The 17800-nt window shown below is 44.3% G+C and overlaps 2 protein-coding genes across 3 annotated transcripts; one reads left to right on the top strand and one right to left on the bottom strand.

Annotated features, from left to right (window-relative positions):
* Positions 1-1690: 1690 nt before the first annotated feature.
* Positions 1691-8608, bottom strand: ropn1l (rhophilin associated tail protein 1-like; the record flags this gene model as incomplete). Its single annotated transcript, XM_083777676.1, has 5 exons — positions 1691-1811; positions 3139-3314; positions 6425-6631; positions 7321-7444; positions 8478-8608. The coding sequence occupies 5 exons, from the start codon at positions 8606-8608 to the stop codon at positions 1709-1711; spliced, it is 741 nt and encodes a 246-aa protein (XP_083633802.1). The 3' UTR covers positions 1691-1708.
* A 4821-nt stretch (positions 8609-13429) lies between these two features.
* LOC310867918 (uncharacterized protein) lies at positions 13430-16936 on the top strand (the record flags this gene model as incomplete). Of its 2 annotated transcripts, XM_083778088.1 has the most annotated exons (3): positions 16195-16333; positions 16429-16581; positions 16841-16936. In XM_083778088.1, exons 1-3 carry the CDS (start codon positions 16247-16249, stop codon positions 16934-16936), a joined length of 336 nt encoding a protein of 111 aa, XP_083634214.1. In that variant the 5' UTR covers positions 16195-16246. The 2 variants fall into 2 exon arrangements, 1 of the variants encoding a protein (XP_083634214.1); XR_014570040.1 differs by lacking the exons at positions 16195-16333; positions 16841-16936 and adding an exon at positions 13430-14837 and having other exon boundaries at positions 16429-16564.
* Positions 16937-17800: the final 864 nt, after the last annotated feature.

Genomic DNA, 17800 nt, shown 5'->3' with positions numbered 1-17800 from the left:
CCACCATAATACTACAAGTCCCACAATGCACTGCGAGCGCATTGTCACGTATCGAGGGCCCGCAAGCGCAAGCATGCGTCTTCTCTCCACTATTGATCAGCAGTGAAAGTATATCACTTGTGGTCAACTTTCAGCTACCCCTCTCCTCCAAAAATGGCCCGTGTGTTGAAACACAGTCCGGCCCTCGACTTGTACCAATTTCTTTATTTTGGCCCACTGTGTATTTGAGTTTGACATCCCTGGTATATACTGTATGCGCGTGACATCATCATCATACCCGGAAGTTATGCAGGAATGCCTACTTAGTGGCAAAAAACTACTTTCTGGCCTTCACAGCCCATACATCCAAACAGAAATTTGATTGCATTAAATTACTTTAAACAACATTAAATTCACTTTGTCACTAACTTTGCCACTCGATTTGCCACTCGATCTGCCATTCACTTGATGCATGCCCATACCATCTATACTATAGATGGTATGCGCGTATTGCTATAGATTCTATAGCAACACCTGCTGCTAATAAGGAGGCAAGGCAGGTGACTCATCAAATTAGTAGAATACTAAAACGACAAGAAATCATATGGCTCTTTAATCTCTTTTAGGCCCAGGCTACACATACAGTATATGGATATTTTGCTAAACGCACATTTCTTTGTGCGTGTGGGCCTTTCAGCTACATGCAAACGGCATTTTATCCAGATCCAGATCAGTGGATCTTATAGTCATGTGTGAAACGGAGCTTTTGAGAAACGATGATGTCACCGCTCATTAGCGTATATCATTTTTTAGAGAAATGCAGCTTGTGGCGCATGGCAACTATACACGGATATCTATCCGATTGTTCATGTTTATATATCACTGATAACAATAACAACTTTAAAACGTATCATACAGTATGTTGCATCAACTGCAACGAGCAAAGGCTCTGCTCTGCTGCATCCAATAATAAATATATCAGACTACTAGTCCAGTGCGTACTGGTGATTTCATTTGTATTGGTGCAGAGTGCGAAGCTTGAGGTTAATTGTGGACCGCTACAGATAAACTGTGGATATTAACTTACCAAATAAGGACCCAGGACAAATGCCATTGCAGTAGGCTGCTACTGCAACAACAAGTCTATGCGTGGTGTGTGCATAGCCATGTGAAACTATATTCTCGTGCTGTATTTTGCTCTCCATTTCATGGTCATGGAGGGGAGAGAGATGTGTGAATGGTGAGAAGAAAGTGTGTCGCCGTGCCCATATATGGCACATCTCTCTCCTGTTTAGGTAATAAAGGGCGCACCTTTGATTGCATTTGTCACTGCGCCTGCATGCAGACAATGTGCACGTGTGAACTTGTATTAGCCTACATTGTGACATTTATTATAGGCCTACACCTCGAATATATAGCCACTCTACAAGCTCACAAGTGGTTGTGGACACTTCTATAGGTCTGACTCTGCTATTATTTTCTGTGCAGGACTTATAAAATCAAATATAACCTACAATTGAAACCTGCTACTGCAGTGATTTTATCCTGTGTTCAATGCGTTTCTGCGTTTGTGTGTGGACTCAGATATCTCTGTCGTATGGGCAGGGATTTTTTCTAAAAAGGAGGACGAAAATATCCGTTTAGCAAAAGATCCATATACGTGTGGCCTGGGCCTTAGACCAGTCAACCTTCAGAGTTGCACACTGAACACGCAGGCCTTCAGGCCTTGTTATAACAAGTCCCTATTCAGTCCGGTAGATGCAGTAGATGTTCGGTCCAGGTTTTCCAGATGGATGAAGTCCAGTGGTTTTATCATCCCTGCTTGCTGCTCCCTGGAACACATGTTAAAGATGTCCATGTTCAGTGGTGGGAAGTCATTAGTGCATTTACTTAAAGGACTACTTCACCACTTTTCAACCTATCTTCATATAATTGGTGCTCACTAATAATCATGAAAAAATGGCACAATTCCAGTGACATCATCAATGGGGAATACAAGCTAATAAAAACTGCAGGCTTTCTAGCCCTGAAAAGTTGCAATGCGAAAATGGAAGCCATCGTTCTCACGATAATGAAAAATATTGTTTAAAAATAATCTGCCTAATGATGATGTCACTGGAAGACGGTTTCTAAACCGCCCACAGCCGTCCTATGAGACACAGACTGAGTAGAAAATAAACGTGCCATTTTATCATGATGTGTTCAAGGGAGGGCAAAACTTTCCAGAGATTCCTTGCTCCGTGGAAGCAAGAGCGTGCGTCACAGGGCGCATGTTCGGGTCTGTAAATCCCGGAAAAGAAGCGCTGTGATTGGCCAGAAAATTACTCAGTCGCAATGACTTGCGACGGAAGTGAGTCAGTCAGTCAGAGAGGGTGGAGGTGGAGGCAGCCGCCCCGTCTGCCCCCCGCACCCCCCCCCCCCCCCCACCTTCTATTACAAGAAGCATAATGCGTGTTGAATATTCGGTTTTAAAGGATGCAGTCTTTTGTTTCGGCTGCGCGATTGGCAGTGTTGCACAGTATTTTGTATATGTTTGGTACAGTAACGTGGTCTAGTGGAGCAGCAATATACTTGCTGTGGTCTTTTTATTCTAGCATTCCCTTCTTTATCTTTGTCACTTTGTCAATGATTAAGAGTAAGACACGCAGCAGGACTGTGTGCTGACGTCAGTTAAAAATGAAACCCCGTAGTGCTGTGTGTGTGTGACACACACACACAGCACTACGGGGTTTCATTAGTACAGCAGGTAGTTCATTAGTACAGCAGGTAGTACTGCAGCACACTGTGTGTGCTGCTGTACTACCTAAATAAAAAAATGTAAGGGGTTAGGGCATTGTAAAAACGCTAAAATAATAAAATAAAGGTTAAAAAAATTGCCATGCATCGCACCCCCTGGCGTCAAGTTCAAGCTACGCCCATGTGGGGGGAAGAACATATTTTCAGACGGGGGTCGACGGCCAATTACATATATTCTTTGGGGTCCTTGACATGAAATATTGAGAACCACTGACATAGAAACATGAGGTTTTTCTGAAAACTGTCATGATTTAGAAGACATTCTTTTAGAATCGTTCCCAGGTATAAATGGGTCCAATAAGTTCTGCAGGTTGCAAAAAGGGTCCCTGTAGATGTATAGGACGAGGTTGGAGAGACACCTACGCTGTGGTGTGCAAGCTGCCGAGGACATCCTGCACCCGGTCGGGTGGGATATCCCCGTCCAGCCGGGCCAGGAAGGTGTAGAGGGTGACGAAGGTGCAGAAGGGGATCCGCGCCGCGCCTCCCTCCTCGTCCTCCGTCAGGACCTCACAGGCAACCCTCAGTGCACTGTAGATGCTCTGAGACAGACAGCACGCACACTCACACACACACACACACACACACACACACACACACACACACACACACACACACACACACACACACACACACACACACAAACATGACATACAGTTCTGATTGGAGTCATCATCAATCAGCCACACACACGCGCGCGCACATGCATATGAGCACATGCTCTTGTTCTTATGTTCGTTAACTTGCTGTTGGGCAGAAACCTTGCAACTCCATTTTTTGGGGTTTTTTTGTAATCTAATGCCCTACTTTTTCCACACTGTCACACAAAAGTAGCAAAAATAGCAGATCTACAAGCCCACAACGTGTTGCATCATAATGTGAGCTTGGAGATTTTTTTAAATAAATTAGTCAAAGTTAAAGTGGTTAAGATTGGTTGTGTGGGCTTTATAAATACTGACAACCTTGGATCCTTTGAAACACAGGCTCTTTCTTGTTTTACCTGAAAAGTTACTTGTTTCCCCCCCCCCCCCCCCCACCCCTTCCCCCTCAGAATTTATTTATTGGTTTGAGATAAAAAATAAAAATAAAATAAAAACACTGTCAAGATGAAACATGCCTGCCCTCCTGTGGTCAAACCATGCAACAGTCTCTAGTTAAAGTCAAGTACTTGCTCAACATCTAACAATCAGTTTAGTTCATTTAACTACTTTAGGGCCTTATTTTGAGTATGCCATTTTATGTGAATGTTCATTTATTTTCAGGAAATTGGGAAAAAATAACCTGTGTTCCAATTATCTTGTTATGGTTAAAATGTAATGTTCATAACAAACCCACAGATATACATAACGGTGTGGAGTTTGCATGTTCTCCCCGTGTCCCCTAGGGTAGGTACCCTCACAAAAAACATGCAGTAATCCTGATCCCTAAACTGCCTCCCTCTGGCCAACCAGGGTGCCTGATGGAGGGGAAAAGAACTGGTTGGAATAACGTGTTCCTTCCACGTGCTATACGTCGTCCAACCGGGTCCCCCCCCCCCCCCCCCCCCCATTGAAGGAAGCATGAGGTCAGTCCATTGCTCTCCACAGGTTGGCAGAGGGAGTGTAGTGCCCAGGATTACATTAGATAATTGACACTGGGTGGGGAAAATGGGTTACAAAAATCGTGGGATAAAAAGTTAAACAAAAACAGCTTAACCTATAACCACTTTCAACCTGGCATCCTCATCAAAGGAATCACCTTTGTCACATTACGGGTGTACAGACGCGGTGGGTGAAAATAGCCGACATACAAACTCATACCGCGCCTCGATGCGACTTGTGGGCTTATATATTTTCACGACTTTTGACCATTTACAAAGATAATGCAGCTAGGGGTCAAGTAGCCTCGGTACCCAGGCTTTTATTTTCGTTTGCCTTCGGCTCAAAAGATGAAAGCCTAGGGCAGGGGTCCTCAACTAGAAATGCCTGAAGGTCCACTAATATTTTTTGAAAAACACTAAGGTCCGGTCCCATGAGCGTGACACAGGCCTTTGGCGCCAAAGGCGACATTTTTGATTAATTAATTAATTAATTTGATCAATTAATTAATTAATTAATTGTATTAATTAATTACTTTGATTAATACATTAAGATTAATTTGTATTATTGCTCTTGTATTGCTATTGGAGACACTGGGGAGACACTGGGGGGACACTGGGGAGGCACTGGGGGGACACTGGGGAGGCACTGGGGAGACACTGGGGAGGCACTCAGGGGGGCACTGGGGAGGCACTCAGGGGGGCACTGGGGAGGCACTGGGGAGACACTAGGGGGAAACTGGGGAGGCACTGGGGGGATACTGGGGAGGCACTGGGGAGACACTGGGGAGGCACTCAGGGGGGCACTGGGGAGTTACTGGGAAGGCACTGGGCAGACACTGGAGAGACACTGGGCAGACACTGGGGAGGCACTGGGGAGACACTGGGGAGGCACTGGGGAGACACTGGGGAGACACTGGGGAGGCACTGGGGGGACACTGGGGAGGCACTGGGGAGACACTGGGGAGACACTGGGGAGGCACTGGGGAGACACTGGGGAGACACTGGGGAGGCACTGGGGAGACACTGGGGAGGCACTGGGGGGACACTGGGGAGACACTGGGGAGGCACTGGGGAGACACTGGGGAGGCACTGGGCAGACACTGGGGAGACACTGGGGAGACACTGGGGAGACACTGGGGAGACACTGGGGAGGCACTGGGGGGACACTGGGGAGGCACTGGGGAGACACTGGGGAGACACTGGGGAGGCACTGGGGAGGCACTGGGGAGACACTGGGGAGGCACTGGGCAGACACTGGGGAGGCACTGGGGAGACACTGGGGAGACACTGGGGAGACACTGGGGAGGCACTGGGGGGACACTGGGGAGGCACTGGGGAGACACTGGGGAGACACTGGGGAGGCACTGGGGAGACACTGGGGAGACACTGGGGAGGCACTGGGGAGACACTGGGGAGGCACTGGGGGGACACTGGGGAGACACTGGGGAGACACTGGGGAGACACTGGGGAGGCACTGGGCAGACACTGGGGAGGCACTGGGGAGACATTGGGGAGACACTGGGGAAAAAATGGCCGAAGTGCTTAATGTATGTTTTCTAATCAAAATTAAAATCTCCAAAGTAACTAGTAACTAAAGTTTTCAAATAATTGTAGTGAAGTAAAAGTACACATTTTGGCTCTGAGATGTAGTAAGTAAAGTAAAGTACAAATACCTCAAAATTGTACAGTATTTAAGTAAAAATTTCAAAAAGTATTTATTTAAAGACGTTTACAAGCCAACTCTTGTTGTGACAAATCATGACAATAAACACAATGTTTTGGGCCAAACTTTTTTTGTTGTTTTTCTTCTTATTTGTTTGGTCCAAAATATTGACCATGATTTGTCACGACTCGAGTTGGCTTCGTACGACGCTTAAAAGGTCTTTAAATAAATAATTTTTGAAATGTCTATGTGGGAAAAATGCGGGACTGCGACGCTCTATTCCAGAAAGCACGCTGGCTGCGGAGCCAGGCTAGGGGTCAATTAAGTGTCTTGCTCCACAACATGGGAATCGAACCCGGGGACCCTTGGTTTCCCATGCCGGTATAGCATCATCATCATCATCATCTCACCCCTCCCAGAGCGCTGCAGCCCAGAGCGAAGAAGTGCATCCAGTCGACGTGGTCCTCCTCCTCCTCCTCTGTGGTGAAGTCACCCAGACGGAGCAGGCTCTGCAGCTGCTCCTCTGGCAGACACACGCCCCTCCATCTCACACGGAGGTCCTCCATGCTGCACGTCCGCCGCCTCGGCACGGACACGTCCATGTGGCTCGGAGACAGCTGGGAGAGAGAGAGAGAGAGAGACAGAGACAGACAGTTTAAAATGGGGCTTGAGTGAGTGATTAGAGATTGCATGATATTCATTTTCATTTTAGTTTTAGTTTTTTTATTCGGTTTCATGACCTCAATTACACCCACACGACCAGAAGTAGTTTGAACATTCAGTGGATTCTCTGTGGTCTGGGGGTTTTCTCTGTGTCTGTGTGCCTTTTGAGCTGCAATGAAAACAGGCAAAATCCCTCAAGAGTGGCAAACTTGTTTGAGCCAGAAAACCACCAGACCACAGAAAATCTACTGTTTTTTTGGGTGCAATTGAGGTCAGAAAACAAAAACCAAAAATAAGAAACATTACAAAAACGTTTTGTTTATGTCACAATCCCTTTAATGTATGTGAAGCTGTGAAATAAGTATAATATTTGCCTCTGATGTGTAGTAGAGTAGAAGTATAAAGCATTATTTCATAAATGTACTTCATAGTTACACCTCCCACGACTGCCTTTAACCCATTAAAGCACAGGACTACTCTTGAGTCTTTACCTATAATGGCCCTGCTGGTGACTACTTGTTTGTGCAGGACCCTGAGCAGACCTGGGGTCAGCCCATGTGTCTGTCTTCTGGGTGACTACCTGTTTGTGCAGGACCCTGAGCAGACCTAGGGTCAGCCCAGTGTCTGTATTCTGGGTGACTACCTGTTTGTGCAGGACCTTGAGCAGACCTGGGGTCAGCCCAGTGTCTGTCTTCTGGGTGGCCACATGTATCTCAAGCCTGTCTTTCACTGGAAGAGTCTCTCCTTTGGACAGAGCATGGAAATACCTGCACAACACAACACAGCGTGCAAGCACGCACGCACAGATTAGAGGGAAAGCCATTGAGACCAAGGTCTCTCTTTTTCAGTGGTGCTCTGTAGCCTATACAAAAAAGGACATTATTTTACAGACATTAAAAATGCTTCAATATTGAATAAAGGGGGGGGGGGGGGGGGGGGCACAATAAATATTACCAGGCATTTGGCTTAATCCAGTATCAAATCAACTTAAAAAAATAAAGATCTCTTCAAAATGTGAATGTAATGCACAATCTCGGGGTGATCAGGTGTGATCAATTGGCTAATTTTGGCCCTGCCCAGAGCCCGGCCAGAGGCTTTTGTGCTGGTTCTGGACAACAGTGTATCCGACTCAAGGACGGGCGTGATGTGTCAAATGAAGAACAAGTCGGTGTGTACGTACAGTATACAGAGACATGGTGCATGTATATACTAAACCTGTACATGCCTTAGACAGAGTATAATATAGACGTCACCGGAGTTCTCCTCCCATCCACTTGCATTAAGTTGCTCAAAAGCGCATGAGGCGATTTCACTCCTCCTTCCGGGTAGGAACAGAGTGCATTCTGGGATGGATTGCCCCAAAAACATGAACGCGCTGTGCCGTTGACTATCATTGCGCCGTTTGCGCACGTTCACGTATGAAACATATAGGGCTGTATTTTGCGTGTCTTAAGTACCAGGTCTTATTACCTAACTTGAGTAAACTAAAGACCTGGAAGCGTGATCAATGCTCTTTGGACACTCAGAATAGCCAAATGGCATTGATCACGCCTCCAGGTCTTTGATTTACTCAAGTTAGGTAATAAGACCTGGTACTTAAGACACGCAAAATACAGCCCATAGCGTTCACGTGTCATGGGCCCAATAACATGAACGTGCGCAATGATAGTCAACACTGCATGGCTTGAGCTGCAATACCAAATCCGGCCACTATGTCCATTTCGAAGATTATTTGGGGACCCCCCAAAATAATTTGTCGACCCCCCCGAGGGTTGAGAACCCCTGCTCTAGTCTACTTACGCTGCACACCACAGCAGCACATCCCGGGGCTGGGTTCTGATGGCTGCCTTGGTGAACTGTTTGAGGATGTCTGGCAGCTCCGGAGGGATGTTGATTTGCTGGGCACAGTACATCGTGTCTGGAAGAGGCATTGCTCTGCAAAAGAAACAGGAAAAAGAAAGATCACAATACGCTGACGAAAAAAGACAGGATTGAGGTGCTGTGGGGTCGTTAGAATTGTGGATGCTGGCCTGGGCCATGGCTCAGCGGTCCAGGAACCTTGGCTGGTAATCCAGTCTGGCAGTGTGCCACGGGTTCGACTCCCGATGCCGACAGCCTTTACTGCATGTCACCCCCCCCCCCCATTTCTTGTCAGCCTATACTGTCTATCCCTCCAGAAAAAATCACACCCGCCCCACCTCTCTCTCTCTCTCTCTCTCTCTCTCTCTCTCTCATTAGCAGGCAACATTGCAGCACTATCCCTCTCTCTGTTTCTGGCGCCCCCTGCTCATGGTCACATAGATAGAAGTGCCAGGTGAGGGGAGAAGAGGAAGGCCAAAGAAGAGGGTTCATGGACGCGGTGAGAGAGGAGGATGGGACAAGCATATAACTCATTGAATCACTGACAACCTGATAATTACAGTGGATCTACCTTTTAAGGCTGCGACCCCCGAAAGAATCCAGGGGACGTCCCACGCTGACAAGCACATGATGGAACTGTAGGAGTTTTGGTTACATTTTGTTTGACTCTGTTCCAGTTCAGATAAATATTGTGGAAATAGACAATCGGCTATTTACAATAACTTTTGCCTCTGTCTTATATTATTTGATCATTTTAACAGTTTTCATAATATTGTATAATGTTGATAACTTTTGATGCAGTAAGGGTCTTATTTTAACATAGTAAAAAGAAATCACACACGTGTGAACTGAGTGGTGCAATCCCCCCCCCCTTTCTCTCTCTCTCTCTCTCTCTCTCTCTCTCTCTCTCTCTCTCTCTCTCTCATTAGCAGGCAGCAGACACAGCACTACCCCTCTCTCTGTTTCTGGCACCCCCTACTGGTATTAATAAGTCACATACTCGTGCTCACTGATACAGGTACACAGGCAGGTACACAGGTACACGGACATTGCTGGTTGTAGGAGTGGTTGCACCACTCAAAAAGTACTTAAAGGACAAATTTGGTAGTCCAAATTGTTCGGCCGTAATCGTCGCCCGAAGTTAGTGGGAGGGGCCTATCTTGCAAAAAAATGCCGAACAGAATCCCAAAACATGTCGCAGGTGCATGGTTTCATCAACCCAGAGCCAAAAGCAATTCCGTAGGGCGTGCTGCAAATGCAAAAAAATTGAGTTTGTTGCAGAAACATCGCATGATCACAGAGGTGACGTGACTGGCAAAAGTAGTGAGAGGGGCCTATATAAGCGATTGCGGCAACCACACTTTTTCCCCCCCAAATTGCGAGTTTTCTAGTTAATATTTAGCCAACTAGAGTCCTAGGCCTACTAGACCCCAGGAAATTACATCTAGCCACAAAAGATCTACTGAATGTGAGCTACTAGGCTAGGGGGATGCCATTACTGTGTGTCGTACCCTACAAACCCTCCTGTGCACTCAGATCAGCCAACGCAGGGAAGCTGGAGGTACCTTCACTAAAAACGCCGGGACAACGCTCCACACGTCCCAAACTATATGGAATGCACTTCCCATCACAGTCAGAACTGCAGCCTCACTCCCAATCCCCCGCCGTAGTCTGAAAACCCACCATGGCCCGCTTGCCCTAGCCTAGCCCCTTAGATAGCAGACATGTAGACTTAGATTAATATCTTAGACAAACATATAGCTCATTACGTAGACAGCACTAGAATTGCATTTTATGTAGTCATACATAGCACTTTATAGTACACATGTATATTGTATAATATATAATATAGTATATGTATAGTTGACATATAGATACTCCACTGTTACGTTCTTAATTTGTCATGATTCATGATAACTACTTTTTATTATGTGATGTATGCCATGCTTTTGTTTTTGCTTAAATGTAAGTCGCTCTGGATCAAGAGCGACTGCTAAATGCCTAAATTGTAAATTGTAGACTCAATATGTCAGTTTGTCACATTCAGTAGATCCCGTGGTCTTTTGTGGGTAGATAATTTATTGGGGTCTAGTAGGACTATAGTAAATAATACAAAAAATAATCACCATATTTCTTTGTAAAGAAATACATATTGGACCATGTTCGAATGCTAAAATCGATTTTCAAATTAAATGGGAAATAAATCTTTATCAATCATCTTTTACTTTCTCTAATAACAACCTAAAACATGAACCTTGGTTGAAAAAAAAACCTAAAGTTGTCCTTTTACATTGTTACTTAATTCAGTTCATTGTCATCTGGGGACCACTGCAAAATCATGTGGGGTCTCCACATGAAACCCAAAGGCCACTTTATTGGTGATCTTTTTTTTCTCCAGTGAATACATTTGGACATTCATTTGTCTGAAAAGTTCAAATCAGACTTCATAATTTAGGGGGATGAACAATTACCTCATTAACACATAGCCTACAATTACTGTAATTTCACTTTAACATAAAAACCATTTAGCTGGCCAATTGAACCGTCCACATTAAAGCCGAATTTATTCCAAAGTGAAACCAGTTATCCTGCAGTGCACAGTCGTAATTAACTCAGGGAGACAAGCAATAGTCCTATATGAACTAAAAAATAAAACATCTCTTCAATTTAGGTTTATATAGCCACTTTATAAGACAAAAACGAATAGTTTTTAATTCGATTATGTATTATACGCTGCTTTCTTTTCTGATATTATTGTATGAATTGGATATGCTATGTTTTCGTTTTTAATTTGCTGCTCCTATACTTTTGCACTGCAGGATTAAAAAAACATCTTTGTCTACGTACAGTAGGCTGTCACTTTGAGCCTCATTCTTGGACAGCGACGTCTCTAGTCTGTAGGACTACAGGCCAATAATAGTTGGCTATTTACCAGCGTTAGCCTATAGCCTATGCTTTACTACGCAGAGCAACACAAGCTTATTATCATCACCAATGTTTATAAGAAGCTGTAATCTTACCCGAGTTGTTGTTTAGAGATGTGTGGAAGCGGTATTGGAATTAAACGCTAAAGGCTGCTAAACTCACAGTAACCAAATGTTTGTCAACAGTTGCATAGCAACAACGGACACACACGCACAGGGACACGTACATCTGCTGCCTATAGACCGATTCTGTACCGGTTTCATGGTCGCAGCCTACGTATTTCCTGTAGGCGGATCCGCCATAGCTGCGGGGGAGATCAGCACGTCTTTCACTACAGTGAATGTAAAGTGACTTGTGTTCGTTGGCTCACGTTACGCTAATTACTAACACTACAACTTTACAAAGATGCCTGAAAAATCGGGACGAACGTGTGTCGTTTATGCCTGCTCCAACAGTAGTGGCAAAATTCATGCACTTAGGAGGAGACAAATTCTACGTCCTGACTCATCATGACGATTGTCTATGAGCGCAGGCTGCGCAGCGCCGGCAGCCATTAGATTCCCTGCGAGTGCAGAGGACAGATGTTCGCCAGAAGTGGGTCAAAAAGCGAGGACTTTGTTCCCACTTCCCAGGCACAAAGAACAGCATGGTAAGTTTGAGACTTTTCGTTAGTTGCCATTAACTACCATTAATATAATACTAGCATGCAGCCCCCATTGAGTGGTGAAATATGTTACATGTCATTAATAACTGTTCACTGTCCAGCTAGCGAAACACGTGGCGCCGATCGTTACATTTACAGTGAAAACGTGTTCATAAACATTCAGATTTCAAATATAAAGTACTCACTACGTGTGCCACGGGTGTTATAAATGTGCTGGTACAGCGATTAGCACTGCTGCATTCCACGTAGTTTAATAAATGGCATTTTTATCCAAGCGCCTCGTTATTTTTCTCAAACGGGGTGCGTTCGGAAAATACACAGTTTCTCACCGGGAGCGCACTCTCTCATTAGTTTGTATTGGCAGTGCGGTCAGCGTGAATATATCGAACACACCCACTGTTTCAGAGCGCAACACTCCTTCCTCGACCTGACAAAAAAACTGCTCGGATAAAATGCCTTTTATTAAACAACGCGGGATGCAGCAATGCTAATCGCCGTACCAGCACATTTCTAACACCCGTGCCCCACGTGGTGAGTACTTCATATTTGAAATCTGAATGTTTATGTACACGTTTTCACTCTAAATGTAACGATCGCGTAAAACAGACTGCAGTAGCATCATGTGAACAATGGCTAAGCTAACGCTAATAACATTGATTGATTGATTGATTGATTGATTGATTGAAAACAGTTTGCAGAATTACAGTATATTTCAAGCACAAACTCAATACAAAGACTGTTAACTGTGAGTGGACGACCCAATTAAACATTACTGTTTACACTTGTTTACAACAGGGTCCACCTTGTTCAATTCATCAAAACATAATTTTTAGTAGGCTAAGCTGCTCCTCAAAATAAGTCACATGCGGCGTGGGCCGCGTGGCATAATTGTGATTAATTATCAGTTGAGAAGATTCACTCATTGAAGGCTACTGTAAAAAGATAGAGGAATAAAGTGCATCATATGACTAATCTGCCCAAAATTAGTGGAAAATATGTTTTATGCGTTATTGAGTCTGTTATTATGTGGTACCAGCTATTCATCCTCATCGTTCTATCTTTAGGTGTGTTGAGTACACTTCCCAGATGGGAGGCCATTGAAAGAACACCCATAGTTCTGCAACTAGGATAAAAATATAATTTCCCCCTTAAAATTTACTGTCTGGTGTGATTGTTTTCATTTAATATTTGGTTTCTTTTGAAAACCAATAACTTAAAAAAAAGAAAGGTAAGCACTGTTTATTTTTCTTTCACAGAGGAGAATGCAGCCCCCCCCCCCCCCCCAAGAGAAGAGGCATTCAGTCATAAAGCAGCAGCAGGGCCTGAAGTGAAGACACAGCATCCAATGTGGAAAATGTTATGCCTCTGTGCATGAAGTTGGAGATACAGGCATGTGCAGATCAAAAAAATATTTATTTTACTTAATAATATACTTAATATAGCATCTTTTGGATTCTTTGATGACATTAATGCAGCGCAAAGTGCTTTACAGAGCAATAAAGAAAAAACAGAAAACATTTTCTCAACTGAAACTCATTAAATTCAAAAGAGGGCTAGTTTACTTTAGTCCATCCACTTTCATTACCCCGTGGGCTATCCTTGTGGATATTGCTGGAAGTAAGTGCTGAAAATACACGTCCTTCAGGTGGCTGATTTTCTCTGTAATCCACTCTTCATTGTATGGGACATCTGCAATGACCTGCTCATTTGGAGTCCAGACAATGAATTTACAATTATTTTTTTTAGCACAATGCATCGCCACTTGTACCTGGTAATAGTACCCTAATCCTGATGCCGTTTCCCTCAGAATATATTTTCCATCCTTATGCCTCACATCGTACTTGTTAGAGTCAATCATTTTTAGCAGACTGCCATTGTGTGCCACAAGTTTTTTGGCTGTAGGACATTTAATTTCAATGATGGTATCGGCATCTATAATACCATCAAGGCTGGCACCAAGCCAGTTTTCCTCTTCATGTACAACAAGTCCTGTACACTCCACAGTTATTCCTGTGGTCTCCTCAAACCACTTTCTTGCCAAAGGCTCGGATGTTTGGCCATGCCTAGTGGCTGTATTTCCGGCAAAGGTGCCATTCAATTTTCGTTCCACCCAGTTTTGTGGGTCAACCTTTTTGGGCACTTGAGAGGCCTCACTACTTGTGATTCTTATTTTTCGTTGATCTAGCCAAAATTGATTATTCTGGCCCTTGGATTGTACAAGAATTCTCTCCCTCTCACGTTTCCCACATAACACATGTCTTTCAAAAATACAGTTGCAAAGTTGACATTTTTGTTGAGCACATTGCTCGTGACATGTGGGCAGTTTATCAGTAACCTCTTTGGTTTGTGGCTGTGCAGTCAACAGATCATGCAAAAGGGTACCAGGTATGTTGGATAGACCAGCCATCTCAGGGGATGTGAGGTGCTGAATGACATCTGCATCTTTCTCAAATGCTGTTGACTTTATTTTCATTTTTTTCCGAGGTCCCTGGTCTGGCCCCCTGATGTTCTCGACTGTATCAGGCATCACATTGTCACACGTGGAACTGTTCCAGACACAAGCCTCATCGGTGCTTGCTGTGCCTGTGAACCCCTGACTGGCAGCATCTTTGATTTTGTACAGTATCCCTGCTGAATGACTGCAGCTCTTCCCTTGGTTGGCCATGCAGTCACAGTTCACATCCACCACTTTGCCATCCCTCCTCTGCAAGGTCAGTTCAACATGATGGTACTGTTTAATGTCCTGTGAGTAGCGAACAGGTCCTTTCAAGAGTATGTGCTCCTCATCTGGTAGCCTGTGGAGTATCTGGCCAACCCATCCGGAGCTCAGGTAATTTTGACCCTCTATCAGGGACCTGTAGTTGGCATTGGGTTGTTCATCACATGCCAGTCGGTGAAGGAAATATTCTTGAATACCTATCATAAAAATAAATAAAAACATTCGTTTTTTTAATAGGATTAATACCACTTATCTGTAATGATTAGGAAATACACAGTCTTAGATCATTAAGATTTGCATTTCATAATTTTTATTATGCAAACAAACAACAAACAGTAAACACAAGTTAACCACCCCAGGCAGCATTGGGATAAATACTAACTTAACCGCATGCATGCCATGGTGACTTTCTGGCAAAGAGATGGTGTAGGAAAATAGTCAAAGCTAGTCTAGTCTACTAGACAGTGTAATAATAAGACAGTGGTTTAAGCACTGATTGGCGATTGCCATCAATTAATTACCTTTATCAGTAACTGGAGGCCACTGTCTGACGTCGTCAATCCAGGTACTCATTCTGTTAGTCGCTGGCTGTCACAACCGACCGAGTTAGGTTTTGGTAAACCAAGCAGATAAAGACTGGTATGGTAGCAGCAGCCAAACACCAGCCAGACGCCAAGGGAATCAATTTATGCACCTACAGGGTGTGCACCCAGAGGGTGCCCAATCAAGCCAATCACTGTTATCTGGCCCCTGACTTTGACAAGATACTCCACATGCTACCAAATGATGAGCACAGTTCTGAAAGGACCTGTGTTACTCACAGGACATTATCATGTACCATCATGTTGAAGTAACTTTGCAGAGGAGGGATGGCAAAGTGGTGGATGTGAACTGCGACTGCTAGGCCAACCAACTTAAGGGAAGAGCTGCAGTCATTCAGCAGGGATACTGTACAAAATCAAAGATGCGGCCAGCCACACAGGCACAGCATGCACAGATGACAATGTGACAATGTGAGGCCTGATGCAGTTGACAACATCAGGGGGCCAGACCAGGGACCTCGATGAAAGTAACAGCTTTTGAGACGGATGCAATCCCCTGAGATGGCTGGTCTATCCAAAATACCTGGAACTCTTTTGCATAACGTGTTGACTGCACAGCCACAAAACAAAGCAAATGAAAAACTCACCATGTCATGAGCATGTCATGAGCTCAACACAAATGTAAACTTTGTAATGAAAATAAATGTGATATGTGGGAAACATGAGAGGGAGACAATTGCTGCACAAACAAAGGGCCAGAGTAGTTTATTTGGAGTAAATTAAAGGAAATCTGAATCATCAGTAGCCTCTGAAGTGCCCAAAAAAGAAAATCCACAAAACTGGGTGGAACGAAAATTGAATGGCACCTTTGCTGGTAGCCACTAGGCATGACCAAACATCGGAGCCTTTGACAACAAAGTGGTTTGAAGAGGATACAGGGATACAGGTATTCTAATAAACATTTTACTTATTGTGCATGAGGAGGGAAACTGAGAATTAATAATAATTGTTTATAATTTTTTCCATCTTTCTCTTTCTCAGGGGAATAGGAATCTGGGTAGGCTGAGAAACACCTGGAGAGTAGAGACTCTCCAAGACCTAAAGAACATTGGAATGAGCTGGCAGGAAGCAAAAGCCCAGGCCCAGGAGATTGAGATGGAGAGCTCTGGTGGACGCCCTATGCCCCTCGATGGGGTAAAGAGGATCAAGTCATGTCATGCTCATCTAGGCTTACATCCTCATCCACATCACATTCCTCTTCTTCCTCAATATCAGATGTTTCTTGTTGCTCAGTTTCAGTCTGAATTAACTTGGGTTGCAAATTACATAGCCCAGCACAAATACTCACAATGTCATCAACATGTTTTATACTACCTTGAATGACATAACTGACCATTTTAAAACCTTTGAACCTTCTAATTGCACGCTCTACATGGATTCTGACATTTGCTAGGCGCCGTGTTGCCACAACATCATGCCCAGGAAGTTCTTTGAGGCCGCGAGTAAAAGCTGGGAGAGCCAGAGTCACCCCTGGAGGCAACACATCTGAGATGGTGAACCCACGGTCTGCTAGGATTTGATCACCAGGAATCAGAAGTTCAAGAAGACCACTGTTCTTTGTGATGAAAGTGTCACTGGCCCGTCCACCAAATAGTTTTGATGTGAACATCACATAACCATTGGGGGCAATACAATATAATAATTTGTAAGTGTTATGATGTTTGTAGTTGCTGAATGTTTGGGATCGCTTTCTTAAGTGTTTTGGCCTTTGGACAAATATTTCTGTACAGTCTATTATGCATGTTGCTTTGGGATAATTTTTACTGAAACATGATGGCATTATTCTTCTGAGAGTATCCCTAGGCAACCACGCAATCACATTTTCCCTCATAAACCTAGCAAGTATTGGTCTCCAAAGTGAAAAGATCACACATGCTGAGGTCTTGCTTATTCCAAATCTTTTAGCCAAGTCTGTGAACATCAAACAAAGACGTAGCCTAGTTAAAACGAGTAACAGCTGGTCATGGACTGCTAATCTGGTCATCTTTGGAGGTGGGTGAAAAGCTATGAGGGAATGTAAAAGCTGCCAAAAACTTGCAATACCTATGCCCGTGTGAAACCTTGCATCTTTGTCATCTAGGTCATAGGCTGACAATGATGGTGTAGGATCAGTTTGTGTTGCACGGTTTGTTAACTTTATGGTAGAGTAGCTGTGGTCTGTAATAATTTCTGGACACTGGATTCCAATATCACGCTTCAGAGGCATGACATCAGTTTGTGTTGCACTGTTTGCCCTTGAGTTGATACGGAAGTAATTGTGGTCTGCAATATGTTCCATTCCGATATCACTGGTGTCTTCAGGTCCTGCTCTTAATTCTGTTGTTGTTGATGTTGTTGCGTTTAATTCTGTTGT

This window comes from Protomyctophum parallelum (genome assembly GCF_964188405.1).
Source record: "Protomyctophum parallelum genome assembly, chromosome: 12".
Lineage (NCBI taxonomy): Eukaryota > Metazoa > Chordata > Actinopteri > Myctophiformes > Myctophidae > Protomyctophum > Protomyctophum parallelum.
This window is presented reverse-complemented; position numbering and strand designations above follow the sequence as displayed.